Genomic DNA, 17,578 nt, shown 5'->3' on the forward strand with positions numbered 1-17,578 from the left:
GATCATTTAAAAAAAATGCAAACTATACCGCACTGCATCAGTCAGTGCCGCTGCCTCCCTGTAGATGATAAATGTGACAGAAATAATTTCCATATTGCAACAATCACAAACAACAGTGATTGATGGTTGTTGGTTTTGCCTGTGAGAAAAGTCAACACAGTCCTGTCCTCAACTATCTGTAGCAAACACCTGAAATCCTGCAGAGACACTCCGAGGCGCTGATGAAGGCTTGGACCGCAGTTCACCCCCGAGACTCCAGACAGACGAAAGGTGGGTTTTTATCATCTTAGTTTTAATTCTCATTACAGCAGGATACAGGCTTGTGAAAGACTTTCTGGAACTCAACAGAGACAATAGACTTCTGCTGTAGCTCAAAAACAGGAGAAGACTTCAGATCAGCAGGAACAGAAAACTTTAACCTTTGCTCAGCGGGTACAGGAGTTTAATGCTGTTTCGCTCATGAGGAACGGGTGTCAGTTGCCTGCTGAGTTTGTGGTCCTGCTGGGTGTGCACATAGGTTGTTTGGGTTTCAGACAAGGGATTAAAGAGTTAAGGGGAACAGGTTAAAGGAGCAGGCTCCAGCAGAGTTGTTAAGACTTGGTACCAAGTTATTTCAGTGATACCTCGATGTTTCAGAAGAGGTGTTTGAACATCAATGTGACTCAGCTGCTCTTTCTAATTCAATAATAACTTTATAATAATAATAATAACTTTATTTATTTATTTATCACCTTTTAAAAACACAGGTTTACAAAGTGCTTTGACAGACAGCAAAAACAAAAACAAAGCAAACTAAAGAAAACACAGAAGAACACAAACAACAGCAAGAACATAACAAACGCAAAATACTAAAAATAATTAAATATAATTCAACAGAAAAGAACCCATAGTGCACGATACATAACAGACATATAGAACCAGACCATCACAAGAACCATCACAAGAACCAACATAAGAACCATCATAAGAACCATCACAAGAACCAACATAAGAACCATCATAAGAACCATCATAAGAACCATCACAAGAACCATCACAAGAACCATCACAAGAACCAACATAAGAACCATCATAAGAACCATCACAAGAACCATCACAAGAACAATCATAAGAACCATCACAAGAACCAACATAAGAACCATCATAAGAACCATCACAAGAACCATCATAAGAACAATCACAAGAACCATCACAAGAACAAAGTAAGAAAGATAAAAACTGACCAAGTTAAAACATAAGAGGAGTTAAGATAAGTAAGAAGTAATAGAAGATAAAAAATAGTAAAACCAGTAAGAAGACGACATCACATAAAATTAGGTCTGTAAAAGTACGTTTTAAGATTTAAAAGAACTGAGGGAATCTGTGAGTCTTATCTCCTCAGGGAGGTAATATAAAAACACTGTTGTTAACTGTCCTTACACTGTACTATAAAAACTGTTGATTTCAGACCTTTACTGATGTGATTGTCCTCTCTCATCTCCTTCTCTCTCTCCATTTTTAGATTTCAAGTCTTACAAAGATGACCCTGAACGTCACCAATGACTCCAGTCGGTACTACCTCCCGTTCATGTATGATTGCTTTTTATCTACGGCCGGCATGTACACCATGTCCTCCCTTATCTTTGTCTACATCCTCCTCGTCCTCCCTCTCAATCTCTACGTCCTCTATCTGGGAATCCAGAGGTGGAGGCAACGCCGCTCAGTTCCTGCAGCAGAGACCATGAGTTACTCCGACTTCTTCACCTACAACCTCGCCGTCATAGTCCTGATCTCAGTGGTCGGGTTCTTCATCTACTTCTTCTCCTTTTATCTTCTGACTCTGTTGCCTATTTCTGCCTTTATGGGATTTTTTGTCTGGTTTGGAGAGATGATCTTACCGATCCTGACCTGTATAGAGCGCTACATGGCTGTCGTTCATCCAATCACCTACCTGGGTATGAGAAAGGTGGGCGGGGTCAAGGTCAGGAACATCAGCGTGGGTTGTGCTTGGATGTTGTCTTTAGCAGGAGCCAGTTTCCTGCTCATGCTTTTGTTGAACCCTGCCTACGGGTTCTTGCCCACTATTCCGATCCTCTTCCTCTTCTTTGTGGTCATGACGTTCTGTAGCCTCTCCGCTCTCTGCGTTCTGTTTCGCCCACGTCCAGGAAGAGCCAGCGGCGACGGGAAGCGAGTCGACCGATCCAAGCAGAGAGCCATCCGAACCATCATGATCATAATGGGAGTGTTGTGGCTGAAGTTAAGCGTGAATGTGGCTTCTGCTTCTCTGAGTTCCTTGGCATCTGAGGCCGTCCGGTGTTTTGGGAATGTGTCCGTCTTATTGTCCTCTCTGCCCAGCAGCATGGTGTTATCTCTGCTGTTTCTGCAACGAGCCGGGAAACTTCCAAACTTTAAAAACAAAACATGAACCATGATGATGACTGTGTGATGTTTAGAACTACACTATATACCAGAATAGAATAGATGTTTATTGCCATTTGCACAGGTACAGGACAGTACAGGTACATTGGAATTTTTATGCATTTCTCCCTGAGTCAGCTTCTACAAGAAAGTTAAAATTATATATAAAATAGAAAAGCATTATAAGAAAAAAAGAGTAGAAAAGTACAAATAAAATAAATATAAAATAAAATAAAATAGCTTTTGCTGGTAGTGACAGTGTCCTGTGTTTATTTAATTTATTGTCATGCAACGTTTTAGCAGCTAAGCACTCCGTAGTTCATAGAAGTGTAATATGAACAGTATGAAGTCCGGCCGCTTGGTGGAAACAGGGCTTTAGTGAACACAACCCCCCCCTTGCTTGTTTAATTAGTTCTGTTCTCAATCTGGCACTTTGCACTGTTTGTATTCAATGTAGGCCTACAGCCACATTTCCCACACAAACGATGGGACGTTGTGTAAAATGTAAATAAAAAACAAATGTCAATGTTCACAAACCCCATGTCTGTGTTCTGTGATCAATCAATCAGTCTTTATTTACATACAGTCCATACACCCTGGACACTTTACACACTGACACGTTACACTGTTTACATTATTCTATATTTTGTATATTCAAATAATTATTTTTTTAATTTTACATTATATTCTATTTTACTGTATATGTGTATTAGTAATTTGAGTGTTATTGCATGGCCTTGCGGAACAGAAATTACATTTCACTGCACATCTGTATGAGCATGTGACAAATACAAATCTTGAATCTTGAATCTTTATTTGCATAGCGCCAATTCATAACAAGTGTAACCTCGAGACAACTTCCAGGAGTTGTCGTGACAACAACTAGTAAACTCAATGAGAAGAATGAGGTGCCCGACTTGACGTCAGAATTGTCTGAAACATGGCAGGCAAAATATGTCCTGTTAATGTTAACACACTTTTTATTAATTCACGTACTGCACATCAACTTTCTGCTCAAATATAACTTTTAACAGTCACATTCTACAGATCTTCTCCTTCCTGTTTGTCATTGTGCTTACAACATTCAGACTTTACAGACTGAAATCACCAAACACACCGAAGTCGGAAGGACGACTTTTTCTTTTCTTATGATGGTTCTTGTGATTGTTCTTGTGATGGTTCTTGTGATGGTTCTTGTGATGGTTCTTATGATGGTTCTTATGATGGTTCTTATGATGGTTCTTGTGTTGCCTGGGTTCTTATGATGGTTCTTATGATGGTTCTTATGATGGTTCTTGTGTTGCCTGGGTTCTTATGATGGTTCTTATGATGGTTCTTGTGTTGCCTGGGTTCTTATGATGGTTCTTATGATGGTTCTTATGATGGTTCTTGTGTTGCCTGGGTTCTTATGATGGTTCTTGTGATGGTTCTTATGATGGTTCTTGTGATGGTTCTTATGATGGTTCTTGTGTTGCCTGGGTTCTTATGATGGTTCTTGTGATGGTTCTTGTGATGGTTCTTGTGATGGTTCTTGTGATGGTTCTTGTGTTGCCTGGGTTCTTATGATGGTTCTTATGATGGTTCTTGTGTTGCCTGGGTTCTTATGATGGTTCTTATGATGGTTCTTGTGTTTCCTGGGTTCTTATGATGGTTCTTATGATGGTTCTTGTGATGGTTCTTATGATGGTTCTTGTGTTTCCTGGGTTCTTATGATGGTTCTTATGATGGTTCTTATGATGGTTCTTGTGTTGCCTGGGTTCTTATGATGGTTCTTGTGATGGTTCTTATGATGGTTCTTGTGATGGTTCTTATGATGGTTCTTGTGTTGCCTGGGTTCTTGTGATGGTTCTTGTGATGGTTCTTGTGATGGTTCTTGTGATGGTCTGGTTCTATATGTCTGTTGGGTATCGTGCACTTTGGGTTCTTTTCTGTTGAATTGTATTTAATTATTTTTAGTATAATGTATTTGTTATGTGCTTGTTGTTGTTTATGTTCTTCTGTGTTTGGTTTAGTTTGTTCTTGTTTCTGCTGTTTGTCAAAGCACTTTGTAAACCTGTGTTTTTAAAAGGTGCTATAGAAATAAAGTTATTATTATTATTATTATTATAATAAATAAAGTTATTATTATAAATAAAGTTATTATTATTATTATTATTATAATAAATAAAGTTATTATTATTATTATTATTATAATAAATAAAGTTATTATTATAAATAAAGTTATTATTATTATTATTATTATAAATAAAGTTATTATTATTATTATTATTATAAATAAATTCATTATTATTATTATAAATAAAGTTATTATTATTATTATTATTATAAATAAAGTTATTATCATTATTATTATTATTATAATAAATAAAGTTATTATTATTATTATTATTATTATTATTATAAATAAAGTTATTATTATTATTATTATAAATACATTTATTATTATTATTATTATTATTATTATAAATAAAGTTATTATTATTATTATTATAAATACATTTATTATTATTATTATTATTATTATTATAAATAAAGTTATTATTATTATTATTATTACTTCCCAACTCTGAATCTTGGACTCTCCGAGGAGTTCGTGAATGCAGCACTAGAGACGAGGCAACAGGAGGAGGTCGTCACAACTGAGCAAGGAGGGGGGGGTGACAGCTCGCAGTACCCACTTTAAACACTAGGTGTCAGAGTTACATGTTGCTCATTCAATGAAAGGTAAGGTTAATAAATGTGCAGCTTTAAAATAACAAATTTGATGATTTCGATCCTAAAACAAGGTGTCGTATTAAGATGAAACAGTAACACCGCCTCTATCAGCTGAACCATCATCAACACTAAATAGAACTACGTCATTAGTCACGTGACCCCTGAAATCGAAAGTTAACTTTGGGACCTTCAGAATCTGCAGTTTCATTTCCGCCTTTTTGTTTCCTCACAGCGAACAGAAACTTTCATGTTTGTAGTTTTGTTTCCTCAACATGGAAATAACAGAGTTTCACTTCTTCTTCTTCTGTTGTGTTTTTACGCTGTTTTCACGAAACGACGGTCTTCCGGTTTCAGGTTAGTAGGGCTACGTTTACGGTATTCCGTTACGTGTTAACACCGTCAGTCGGCTGGAGGTGACGGTACCGTCAGTCGGCTGGTGGTGACGGTACCGTCAGTCGGCTGGAGGTGACGGTACCGTCAGTCGGCTGGTGGTGACGGTACCGTCAGTCGGCTGGAGGTGACGGTACCGTCAGTCGGCTGGAGGTGACGGTACCGTCAGTCGGCTGGTGGTGACGGTACCGTCAGTCGGCTGGTGGTGACGGTACCGTCAGTCGGCTGGAGGTGACGGTACCGTCAGACGGCTGGAGGTACCGTCAGTCGGCTGGAGGTGACGGTACCGTCAGACGGCTGGAGGTACCGTCAGACGGCTGGTGGTGACGGTACCGTCAGACGGCTGGTGGTGACGGTACCGTCAGACGGCTGGAGGTACCGTCAGTCGGCTGGAGGTACCGTCAGTCGGCTGGTGGTGACGGTACCGTCAGTCGGCTGGTGGTGACGGTACCGTCAGTCGGCTGGTGGTACCGTCAGTCGGCTGGTGGTACCGTCAGTCGGCTGGTGGTGACGGTACCGTCAGTCGGCTGGTGGTACCGTCAGTCGGCTGGTGGTACCGTCAGACTGTCTGAACACTGAAGAGTCTGAGGATAGTGACTCTCCCGATCATAAGTTAGAATCTTGTTTTATTTGGTTTAATGTTAAAGTGTAAATCTTAAAGGCTGTTACTTTTCCTGTAAGCGTTTAAAGTTTAAAGTGACAGATTTCTTAAAGTGACAGATTTCTTAAATTGACAGATTTCTTAAAGTGACAGATTTCTTAAAGTGACAGATTTCTTAAATTGACAGATTTCTTAAATTGACAGATTTCTTAAATTGACAGATTTCTTAAATTGACAGATTTCTTAAATTGACAGATTTCTTAAAGTGACAGATTTCTTAAAGTGACAGATTTCTTAACGGGGTTCGGTCTGTAAGCGGATACTGAGACAGTGCTGCTGGGGTAAAGCCTTGTTCTGAACGTGGTGAGGTGTGACGTCAGCTCTCAGAGTTTAGTTACATTCTTACAAGAATCAGGTCAAAGTTTGAAACTGTGTGACACCCTTTGTTCTCCAAATCAAAAACAAGAAAATGAAAACAGCTTTTCATGAGTAGAATCGTTTTCATCATCTGGACACATGGCAGCTGAGGCCCCTCCCCCCCGGTGACCCCTGATTGGATAATGTGTATCGATAATAATCCGTTTTTTGTGCTTGTTCTGTGTACAGCTGGGCCTGTGACGAGGTTTTCCCTTCCTGGGGGGAACGTAGTTCTGCCGTGTCGGCCCGCCTCACCTCTGTCACATGACCTGGTTTTGGAGTGGTTACGAGTCGATGTTCTCCCCTCACTGACGCTCTTCGTTCTGCGTGATGGCGAGGAGCTTAAGCAGGACAAAGATGATAGATACGTCGGGAGGACGGCCCTGACTGATGGTTATTCTTTGAGGCTGCTCGATGTCCAATCGCAGGACAACGGCACGTACAGGTACTCAGGCGCCATCTTCAGTGTGTCCACTTACAAGTTTGGTCAAGCAGCAACCTCCAGGGCGCAAGTGATGTAGAATTAGGGGGCGTGGCCTCTTTGAGTGACAGGTGGGAGCTTCTATCTGTATGCTAGGTGTCACCTCAGCTAATTCAGTCACTGACCTTTAACCCCTGTGCCGTGTTGTTGCTGCTGTGTGTCAGAAATGTATTGACTTCGTGATATCTTTTAACGTTAATGAAGAAGCGCGTTGTCTTCTCTCTTCTCGTTTGTGTTCCTGATTCAGTTGTGTCTTTTGGAGAGGAACACAACGTCAACACCAGGAGTCCGTCTCTCTCATTGTTGGTAAGATTAACGCTAACGTTAGCACGATAACATGCTTCTAAACTACAGTTCTAACATGCTAATATTTCATTATATTGTGTTGTTGATGAAAAAGTACAAAAGGACAATTGAAGGTTCAAACCAAACTTCCGTGAAGTAGACGATGATGGTTAACGTATGCAGTAAAGTAACGTAAACATGTTCTGGCGTGTTTTTCCTCAGCTCGGGTGTCTGAAGTGAACATCTCTACCTCGAAGATGCCGTCCAATGAGCTGCTTGTTGTCTGTGAGTCCTGTGACTGGTACCCGCCCCCGCAGGTGTTTCTGCTGGACTCCACCAGAAAGGACCTTCACGCCCTCACTAAGCGCTCAACCGGGCGAGACGGCTTGGTTTCCTTCAGCGCGACCCTTGACCTGAACAAAGGTACTGCAGCCAGGAGTGTGTGAGCATGAAGTGTAACACTGAATCGTTACACTCATTCTCTTACAGAAGCTCAGGTACATGACGCCGTTGGGATGTTGGCGGAGGTTGAACTTCTAACCGACCTTTATTTGCCTGTTTTATTTTTTTAAATTTCAGAATCAAAGCTTTAGAAGCTCCTCTTAGCAACATAACAGAGGACGTACAGACGGCTGTCAGGGGGTTCTTGAAAACTGAAGAACACTTAAAAACATGATGACAGGTTCTGCAGGTTCGAGAGCGCTCTCTGAATTTGATTGGACTCTCCTTTTCCTCCGTCTTTAACAGCAACGCTAACAGGAAACAGGACCGTTATCTGCAGAGTGGAAATCCCAGAAATGAACCTGGTGAGGGAGAGTCAGATTGATGTCGGAGGTAAGATTCAAATGCACCTGTTGTAACGATATAGAGAGTACTTAGTGTAGTTTGAATAACAATTGAGTCATTTGTGGGAACACATTACGATGATAGCTGTCTCCTTTCTTTAAAGCAACAATCTGAAACTTTCCCTCCTTAAATAGTCGTTTCAAAGGTCGATTTAGTAGGTCAACAACTTTCAACAGGGGGAATGGCGTCTCTCTCATGGCGTCCACAGAGCACCCGCTCGCCTGTTTACTGCAGTATGTAACTGTGGCAGTGGGTCATCTGGTGAGTGCGTCTTTACAGAAACTCATTTCAGACGCTTCTATCTGCGATCGTATTCTTTGGGTCATGACCCTCAGGTGAGGGCGGGGATAACAATCGACAGGTAAATCTAAAGCTAATCTAAATTTCTTCCACACCTGGCGCCTTGCTACTAGCATATAAAAAATGACCCTCTCCGATCTAGCCATTTAGCCATAGCCTGTAGTCGTCATGGTAACAGTTGAATACACAGACACATACTTCACATGCTAACAGTTTGACAACAACAAGCTGCAGATGCTCGCAGACTTCTCCGCCTTCTGATAACAGACCTGTGTGTCATCACTCAGTGACCTCCAGTCGGTGCCAAAGTGCACCAAACCCAATTCCTACATATTGTTGCTTTAAAGGAGGTCTATTATTCTCACTGTCACCATTAATGATGTCACTCTGGGACACCTGTAGCAGGGAACGATGTGCACCTCAAAAACCTCCTGATGTATCTGATAGCAGTAAAATCCCTCATGTCAGCCTCGGCCTGAAACGCTTCATTCCAGCTGCTGTCTCTTTAACCAAATGTTATTCAGGTAGTCATTTAAAAAATGAAGTGAGGAGAAATCCTCACAGATGAAGCCACTGCGTTGAGAACAAGTTCTCCTCTGACTGTTCTGTCTACAGAAGGCTTCAGTCCCCAGGAGGCAGGATCTCTACCCCTGGTCATAAGCGTCCTCTGTGTTTTGTTGCTGTTTTGTATCATCATCACCTGCGTTACTGTTTACTGTTGGAGGCGTTGTCAAGGTGAGTGTCTGCTGTGTTTTTCTATCAGCATGAAGACGTGATCCTGCACACACTCTGTGTTTCTTTTTGTTCCAGAGCACATCTTAAGAAAGACCAAGCCGAAGAAAGGTACAGGATGTTTTGAGTTTGACAGCCACCTTTCCTTTTTTTGCATATTTGCTGTTTCTGCAGACTCAACTTCTCTGTTATTCCTACATAGCCATGAAACTTCCAGCACAGAAAATGTGCGCCGCATTGTTTACAGTCCAGTCAGCAGCTTGAGAAATGATCCTGTGCTCAGATCAAAAAAACTGAAGGGAAATTCTCTCCTCCAGATGCTAATTAGACTCTTGTCGCATGATAACAAATACAGAAACCTTTCAGATAAGACACAGTGGGCGCTGCTGTAAAGCCCAATCAGTGTGTTGCTGCGCACAACAGCATATCTGCGCCCCGCCGAGCTGAAGTAATACATTTTAACTTCGGTGCAACGTTCCCTGACGTAACTTCGGTGCGTCCAATAGGAGTGGAGATCAGATCACAACAAACGGTGCTCTGCTTTCCTGAGCTCTAGTTTACTGACCTGTCGGGACGTCCGAGTGAGAGCTCTAGTTTGTAAAGACATGTCGGACAAAACTAAAACTCTCCCACACCCTGTTGTGTCCAGAGTATTTCATGAAGTCACGCCCTCTTCTTCTCCGCTGCTCGTCTCCTCCTCCTCAGCAGGAGAAAGATCAGAGCGTTCTACTGAAGAGTGTGCACATTAAACATACTGTGCATCCAAACAGGAGAGATTTTTCTTACCTACATGCGTAGTTGCTTTCTGCTCTGTGCCCTACTCCGCAGTGAGCGCAGTGCACACTGCGTCCTACCTGAAAGGCACAAAATAGATGCTTTTCTCCCATCTTCTGATATGAAGCTCTTAAAAAATCATCCCATGTGCCAACTGTATTTGGTAGAGACTGTTTTGTTGCCTCCTTATGAGGACAAAAGTAGGGCCCGACTGATATAGGATGTTGGGGGGATACTGATACATCGGCAGATATCTTTCTTAAATCCATGTTCGATCGGTAGAGGTAGATATAAATTACACATTAATTAAGTTGATCCCTCAAATGCCGTTATCAAACACTTGTGGAAAAGATTTATGATGAAGACAAGATGGTCACTCAGCTGGAGATTAACTGTTCGACAATCGGGAGAGTGGTGATGCTTGTTATAATCCATATAGCGCCCTCTACTGGTGAAAGAGAACTGTTAGTGTAATTAAAAGATACTCAAATGAAATGATATTTAGCCTTAAAAGCAATAACTTTCAATGCAGGCTCAGGAGCCAGCGAAGATTATTTACTAGAACTCTTTGGTTCCGTGGAGACAAGTGCTGGAGAGATGGAAGATAATAAAACATCAGAGGGGAAAGCTGAAGCAAGGGAAGGTAATGATTCTTGCTTTTTTTTGTCATTTAATTCAAGTTGTAGACTTTGATATATTTAGTGTATTATCATAAGGATTTAAATGTGTAATGTTTTCAGTTTTTCCCTCAGATGAACCTCTTCCTCGAGGTAAGTCCCAAACCTGGAGACGGATTCAGAACATCTGCAGAGAATCATGTTTTTGTTTAGACATTGAAGGGAGGGTTCCATCAAAACCCTGCCCCTCCCCCTCTCCTCTTTGGCTCTTTCAAACGACACGCCCTTCGTACACATGTACAAGCTAGGCTGGACGCCAGTACCTAGCTTTCAACCATGTCACGTCATTGATATGGTTGAAAGAGTCGTGTCCCGTCATTTCTCATTCAGTAAACACCGAACATTAGCGTACTGAATGTAATAAAAAAAAGATGGCTAGAAATGAAAAAGGAGTTTGAGTGAAATGTAAAGACGTGTTCCTCGTTGTGTTTTAGTGCATGCAGACATCATGAATGTGGAAACGACGGGCACTATTCAGACGGTGAGGGTAAACAGGCTGAGTAAGACCGGTGAGTTCAGTAAGGATCCTTACAGGCGGGGAGGTAAACCCTAAAGCCCACATATAACCTGTCAGTGTCACTGTTTCAGGAGTTGAAGCTTCTGAAGAGTTGGCAGATAGAGACCTGACTGAGATGGAGAAGTACAAAGAGGACATCCTGTTCGTGGGAAAACAGTAAGAACTAGAGATTTCCTAACTCTGTGGACGATATCTCTTCCATATTGTCGTGAGTATCCTTCACAGGGATTCTCTCCTTATTGTCAGTCTGCATCACCTCACAGCCATTTAGTGTCATCTTTGCTTCTATGAATCAGTTACTCTGTGGTCGGTAGAGGCTCGAAGTCCTGCGTCTCTCTATTCCCAGCCTTAAAGTCTTTATATGTGATCTTTTGATCCAGCAGATGTCGCCCTTGAGCACCAGCATGAAACCAAAACAACTGGCGCTGCATTGTTGTGTTAGCATGCTAATGCTAGCGATCTTTATTCTGCTGGTATCTTCACACTGCATGTAAATTTACCTGAAATGAGCGTGATCTAGAAACACAGTTAAGCAGTGAGTACAGTATGTTATTCTTCTTTTCTCTAGTCCCTCAATTAAACAACTTTTATACACGAGGGGAGGAGTCAGCCGGCCGTCCCGGCGATGTAAACAAAGTGAAGATAGGACTCTGAAAACTCTGAAAACATCACAGACAGTGGGACTCGGGTGTTACACCCATTGTAGACAGTCATGACTCACAGAGTTATTTTCAGAGGAGATACTTGATTTCTACATTTAAGTGTGAAAAATCACATAAAGACTTTAAAGAGAACTCTAAGACTCTTCTGTTGTCTCCTGCAGACGTGGTGTCCATCCTGCCCTCATCGCCGCCATCATCTCCAGACAGTCTCAGGCTGGAACAAGCCTGAGTCAGACGGGTTATGGAACATTTGACCATGACTGCTTCGGCCTCATGCAGGTGTGTTAGTGTGTGTTTGGATGTGCAGCCATAATTTAAAGGGACAGTACTGATCACTGGATTAGTGAAATGTTGTTGCATTGGAATATGGTTAACTTTAAGGCAATGAGTCAGATATCTTCCGTTCTGGACTGAGGATTAGTCTCAAGTGGTTATTGTGTCCTGTTGTTGCAGATCAATAAGCTTTACCACAACCTGGATGAACGTACAGGACCGTTCAGCAGGGAGCACCTGGACCAGGGAGCCGCCTACCTCCGCTTGCTCATCGACACCATGAGGAAGAACACGGGCTGGACCGCAGAGCAGAACTTGAAAGGTAAAGTCATGGGTAATTGAATCCAGTCAGCCAGATAAACCTGGCTAAACAAAAGGTTGAATTAAATAAATATGAATCATATAATATGAATATGTTAAGGACTCTATCTGTTGAAGCGGACGCGAGGAGCTCTGCGAGGTAAATCATTATTAACTGTGAGTGTCATCTTCATGCTGTGTTTCAGGTGCTGTGGCTTGCTACATTGCAGGTCCGGAAAAAGTCATTGGATTGAAGTACGATGAAGTGGACAGCGTCACGCCGAACAACGACTTTGCAAACGACGTGATCGCCAGAGCGCAGTGGTACGCTAAGAACCACTTTAAAATGTCGTAGCCTCCCAATCTCAGTTTTCTCTTTTTCTGCATCGCACAGTCAAACTGTGGTCACCTTAAAGGGCGGCTAAATATAAGAGTAAATATTTTTACTGGAAGGATTAAAAAAAAAACATGTTTATATCCATGTTTGTGAAGTTTTACTGGAGAAGTGTTAAATCTCAAACAGCCTAGGGGGCGCTGGTGGTGCAGTGGTTAGTGTGCACCCCATGTATGGAGGCTGTAGTCCTCAAAGTGGGTCAACTAGTGAGTTAAGTTTGAAGTCATTCTTTCTGCCTGAAACCAAAGGGAAGTCAGAAGTGATAGCACAACACTGCTGTGTTAAATAATGAACTTACAAAATTATCGTTTTCGTTGTACAATATCACAAAATAATGCAAAGTGCAACACAGGAAACAGGAGAAGTTTGAACAATTTTGCCCAACAAATAATCTGAAAACTAAACTCTCAAATACTTTCTTTTGAAGAAAGCGTACGCATAGACACCTGGCTGAAGGTGTGTTACTGGAGGATTCCTCTAGAGGGAGCCCCACATAAATCAGACCAGGGGTGGAGCAGCCATTTTAAAAGTGCGGGTGTTGTAATGTTAGTATATTAGCACCCTCTAGCAAATCAACACATTCTGTTTAATGTCCAATAACTGATGTTAGCTGACACATCAACAAGACAAAGTTACCAAAGATAATCAGACTCTAACTTTATGAACATCCATTGTGAAATAACCCAGTTAGCTCTAAAAAACAGATTCAAAACTGATCTTTGTGATGCTTTTATTTTGATTTTCTTATTGCCTTACGCCTCAGTCTCTTATAAATGCATATAAAATGTGCTTTTATTTTGAAAAACTGCAAAGGGGACTTCTGCTACATCGTAAAGTTACTGGAGTAAATACATACAGCCAAAATATAAAAACAGGAGGAGAAAATGTTCCACTAACGTTGTTTTGTGAGGTGGATTTATCTTGAAAACATCTTTCTGAAGGATGCTACATGTAGCATGTATCCATGTGTTAGCTCTGAGCTCTGACTCAGTGATGAGTGACAGGAGGATTAAACGTAACTTTACCGTGCTTCAACTGTAACCGAACAGCTATGATTGGCTTAACTGTCACTTAATACATTTTAATTGACCAATAGGTTTACATCAATGACTCCAACTGGTAAAAAGTGTGGGGATGAAAATACGTTTCAGTGAAAGTGACAACACCCACAACACCCACAACACCCACAGCACCCACAACACCCACAACACCCACAACACCCCCAACACCCACAACACCCCCAACACCCACAACACCCACAACACCCACAACACCCCCAACACCCACAACACCCCCAACACCCACAACACCCACAACACCCACAGCACCCACAACACCCACAACACCCCCAACACCCACAACACCCACAACACCCCCAACACCCCCAACACCCCCAACACCCACAACACCCACAACACCCACAACACCCCCAACACCCACAACACCCCCAACACCCACAACACCCACAACACCCACAGCACCCCCAACACCCACAACACCCCCAACACCCACAACACCCACAACACCCACAACACCCCCAACACCCACAACACCCCCAACACCCACAACACCCACAACACCCACAACACCCCCAACACCCACAACACCCCCAACACCCACAACACCCACAACACCCACAACACCCCCAACACCCACAACACCCCCAACACCCACAACACCCACAACACCCACAGCACCCCCAACACCCACAACACCCACAACACCCACAGCACCCACAACACCCACAACACCCACAACACCCACAACACCCCCAACACCCCCAACACCCACAACACCCACAACACCCACAACACCCACAGCACCCACAACACCCACAGCACCCACAACACCCACAGCACCCACAACACCCACAACACCCACAACACCCACAACACCCACAACACCCACAGCACCCACAACACCCACAACACCCACAGCACCCACAACACCCCCAACACCCCCAACACCCCCAACACCCACAACACCCCCAACACCCACAACACCCACAACACCCACAACACCCACAGCACCCACAACACCCACAACACCCACAGCACACCCAACACCCACAACACCCCCAACACCCACAACACCCACAGCACCCACAACACCCACGGGTGAGACGCGCCTGAATCAGACCATTGCACAGTGTGACGTAAACAAACGAGGTGACACTCGAGGAGGTTTATCTGATGTTCATTGTCAGATCACGGCGGTAGATCCTGTAACTTTTCTGATGTCAGTGTGTTAGACACTTTCTAAAGGTGAATGTTTGTTCACCTTTTATTCACTTTTTAAAAAGCAAAAAGGCAAATCAAGAAAAGAAGTGGCAGACTGTCAGAACGATAGTGACGTGGTCATGAGTTATAACCCCGGATGTAGTACGGAGTCTGTCATAAAGTTTGAGACTGCAGAAGTTTAATGTTATGTTACATTTCAGTGTTTGAAACAACTAAAAAATCAACATTTCTGACTTTCTGTATTTCTATTCTTTACTTTTTTACAGTCCAATATAAAGTATGCGCTGTGAAACATACACGTTGTACCTTTTACTTGAATATGTATCTGTCTGTATGTTTGTTCACTTGAAGGTGAAGCATCATGCATTTTGTTTTACGATTGAATGACAGTAAAGGTTTTATATTTCTTTAAATAAGATATACTTTATATTCTAAGACCTGCTGGAATATGTATTTCTGAGGATGCCATGAAGTGTTAAACATTCAGTCTTCACACTGCAGGAAAAAGCAACCATTGAAGTGTTACTTTATTACCTGATGTTTTTAACAGAATTTAGACATCAGCTGTGTTCATTTTCTTTATGATTTCTGAATAAAAGAATCATTTCATTAACCACAAAATGTGTTATTGTGCCTTCAACTTTTAATACCTATGTTTATTTTTAGAAGAAGTAAGAACTTAAACTTTTCATGACATGTTTAATGGTGTTCTGATGTGAAATATTCTAAAGTCATGTCACTGTCAAATGAGATGTTGTCTGTGTTATAGATGTGTATTTTCTAAACGTACAGCGTGGTCTGAGCTGTGTGTCCTCTACAGATCGTTCTGTGTTCAGTCTCTGTTTCTCATCATGTTGGAAGTGTTTTAGAAATGTAATATCTCTTTCATATCCAAATGTCCCGCTCTGTGTGGTATTTCACAGACTGAAAGATGAACCATTGTTCATACTCATCACTGTCTGTGTAGGTTCTCAGTCATCCAGGTCCTGGTAAATCCATGATGATGATTCACGTCTCCTCCTCCGAAGGCTTCTTCAGGGACCATCCTCGATCGTTAGCATGCTAACGACCACAGAGACTTCCATCTCTAGCTCGGTCCACTACTTACATTTAAAACTGAAGAAGACTTTCAGAGGAGAGGTGAAACATCTTCAAGATCTTAAACCAAGTCCAGTGGCCTTTGAATCAAGCAGGATTACTCATCATTGTTTTGACTGACTTGAAGTTGTTTTTTATTTTTATTTTAATGAGCACTTAAAAATAAATAAAACGAAATATCCCAGTAAAAGAATCCACTGCTCAGTCTGTACAGGAGAGTTTGAAGGTGGACAATGAAGCCCTTACTGTCCAAGCAACCAGCCGGAAATAAACCCTGACAACATTCTCCTTATGTGACATGGTTTTAATTTGATGTTGCCCCCTGCTGGTTTGGTAAGAGCATAACAGTGAAATGCTGACTATAGGAATACTCTGTTTATTGTTGCCATTGTGCCGGTCTTTTGTATTTGAGAAATAAGGTTGTAGTGACACATAACATCAACAAGCACAAAACCCTTCAGTGTAATGTCAGGATATGTCCACCAGAGGGCTGAAGACAGTTGGGAACATGCATCTGTGCAACAATACATATTTCTAGTATTGAACAAAGGATCTGATGCAACAGCCATGTAAAGAAATGAAATCATGACAACTGTTCATCATTTTCTAATGTGGCTATGAATACAGTAAACGACCTCGATAACGGCCTGAGGACTTCAAATTGCATTAAAACATGCAGGAACTACTTATGGAACATTTGCAAAAAATAAAAATAAAGTTATTAAAATCCATACAAAAGACATTTTTCAATACAACATAATTTACAATGAAAGAGATGAAACTGAAAAAACGAGAGAACAGAATATAAACTGATTTTCAACCATGTACCAAAAAAACTAAATTATTTAAAACTTAGCATTATAAAAACTTAAATCAGACTTAACCCCTATTTATTTATTTAAAATGTCATTTATAAAGTTATATTCTTCATGATTTTTCTATGTTAATGTGAATTAAAAATCCAAAATAAGTATAAAACAAAACCTAATCAATTAAAATAAGATTTAAAGAATAAGCATATTTTAAAAACACAGCTTATATCCTCCCCAAAGAATCCTGGGATTGATTGTAGTTTTTTAGAGCAGCTGATAACCACGATCGTCCGCTTTTCAGTCATATTTAAAAACGACTTTTGTCCTTTGATGACTGACATCATGTGACCAATCCCAGCTGATGTTGACTCCAAACCCCGCCCCATCAGTAATAAATGTTTCAATAAGCAGCGTGAGTTCAGACAAATTGCTCCGGCTTCTGGTTAGGTGTGGGCGTGGCCTGTGGTGGGAGGGGCTTGTGCTTCTCCGACAACTCTCCCTGGTCTCCATGGAGATGAGGCGGGGCCTCAGCTGCAGTCGATAAAGGAGAGCAAACATTTAACTCTTTACTTCTTTGACTTTCTTTTCCTTTGTGTGTTTTTGTGTACTTATACTTCTATCATTATGAGGATCAGCGTTTGATGAAATATCCTGAGGGACATTTTGG

The 17,578-nt window shown here is 41.7% G+C and overlaps 1 protein-coding gene and 1 pseudogene across 3 annotated transcripts; one reads left to right on the forward strand and one right to left on the reverse strand.

The window, feature by feature from the left end:
* The first annotated feature begins 5,289 nt into the window (after positions 1 to 5,289).
* On the forward strand, positions 5,290 to 12,842 carry LOC109978441 (butyrophilin subfamily 1 member A1). Of its 3 annotated transcripts, XM_029276215.2 has the most exons (14): positions 5,290 to 5,466; positions 6,710 to 6,965; positions 7,249 to 7,307; positions 7,509 to 7,709; positions 8,034 to 8,120; positions 9,048 to 9,167; positions 9,243 to 9,275; positions 10,471 to 10,581; positions 10,679 to 10,708; positions 11,050 to 11,124; positions 11,204 to 11,288; positions 11,956 to 12,073; positions 12,248 to 12,389; positions 12,574 to 12,842. In XM_029276215.2, the coding sequence occupies exons 1-14, from the start codon at positions 5,385 to 5,387 to the stop codon at positions 12,720 to 12,722; spliced, it is 1,548 nt and encodes a 515-aa protein (XP_029132048.2). In that variant the 5' UTR covers positions 5,290 to 5,384; the 3' UTR covers positions 12,723 to 12,842. The 3 variants fall into 3 exon arrangements, with proteins under 3 accessions (XP_029132048.2, XP_029132049.2, XP_020483470.2); XM_029276216.2 differs by lacking the exon at positions 9,048 to 9,167; XM_020627814.3 differs by lacking the exon at positions 10,679 to 10,708 and having other exon boundaries at positions 5,291 to 5,466.
* Positions 12,843 to 16,388: 3,546 nt separating this feature from the next.
* The window catches only part of LOC136177416 (PRELI domain-containing protein 1, mitochondrial-like), a 6,493-nt pseudogene continuing 5,303 nt past the window's right edge, over positions 16,389 to 17,578 (reverse strand).

This window comes from Labrus bergylta, chromosome 22, assembly GCF_963930695.1.
Source record: "Labrus bergylta chromosome 22, fLabBer1.1, whole genome shotgun sequence".
Lineage (NCBI taxonomy): Eukaryota > Metazoa > Chordata > Actinopteri > Labriformes > Labridae > Labrus > Labrus bergylta.

Excerpts from the sequence above, each read along its gene's own strand:
- LOC109978441 (XM_029276215.2), top strand. The coding sequence starts at position 5,385 with ATGGAAATAACAGAGTTTCACTTCTTCTTCTTCTGTTGTGTTTTTACG. Across the intron at positions 7,710-8,033 it reads GACCCTTGACCTGAACAAAG|CAACGCTAACAGGAAACAGG; the intron begins GTACTGCAGCCA and ends CGTCTTTAACAG. Across the intron at positions 11,289-11,955 it reads ATCCTGTTCGTGGGAAAACA|ACGTGGTGTCCATCCTGCCC; the intron begins GTAAGAACTAGA and ends TGTCTCCTGCAG.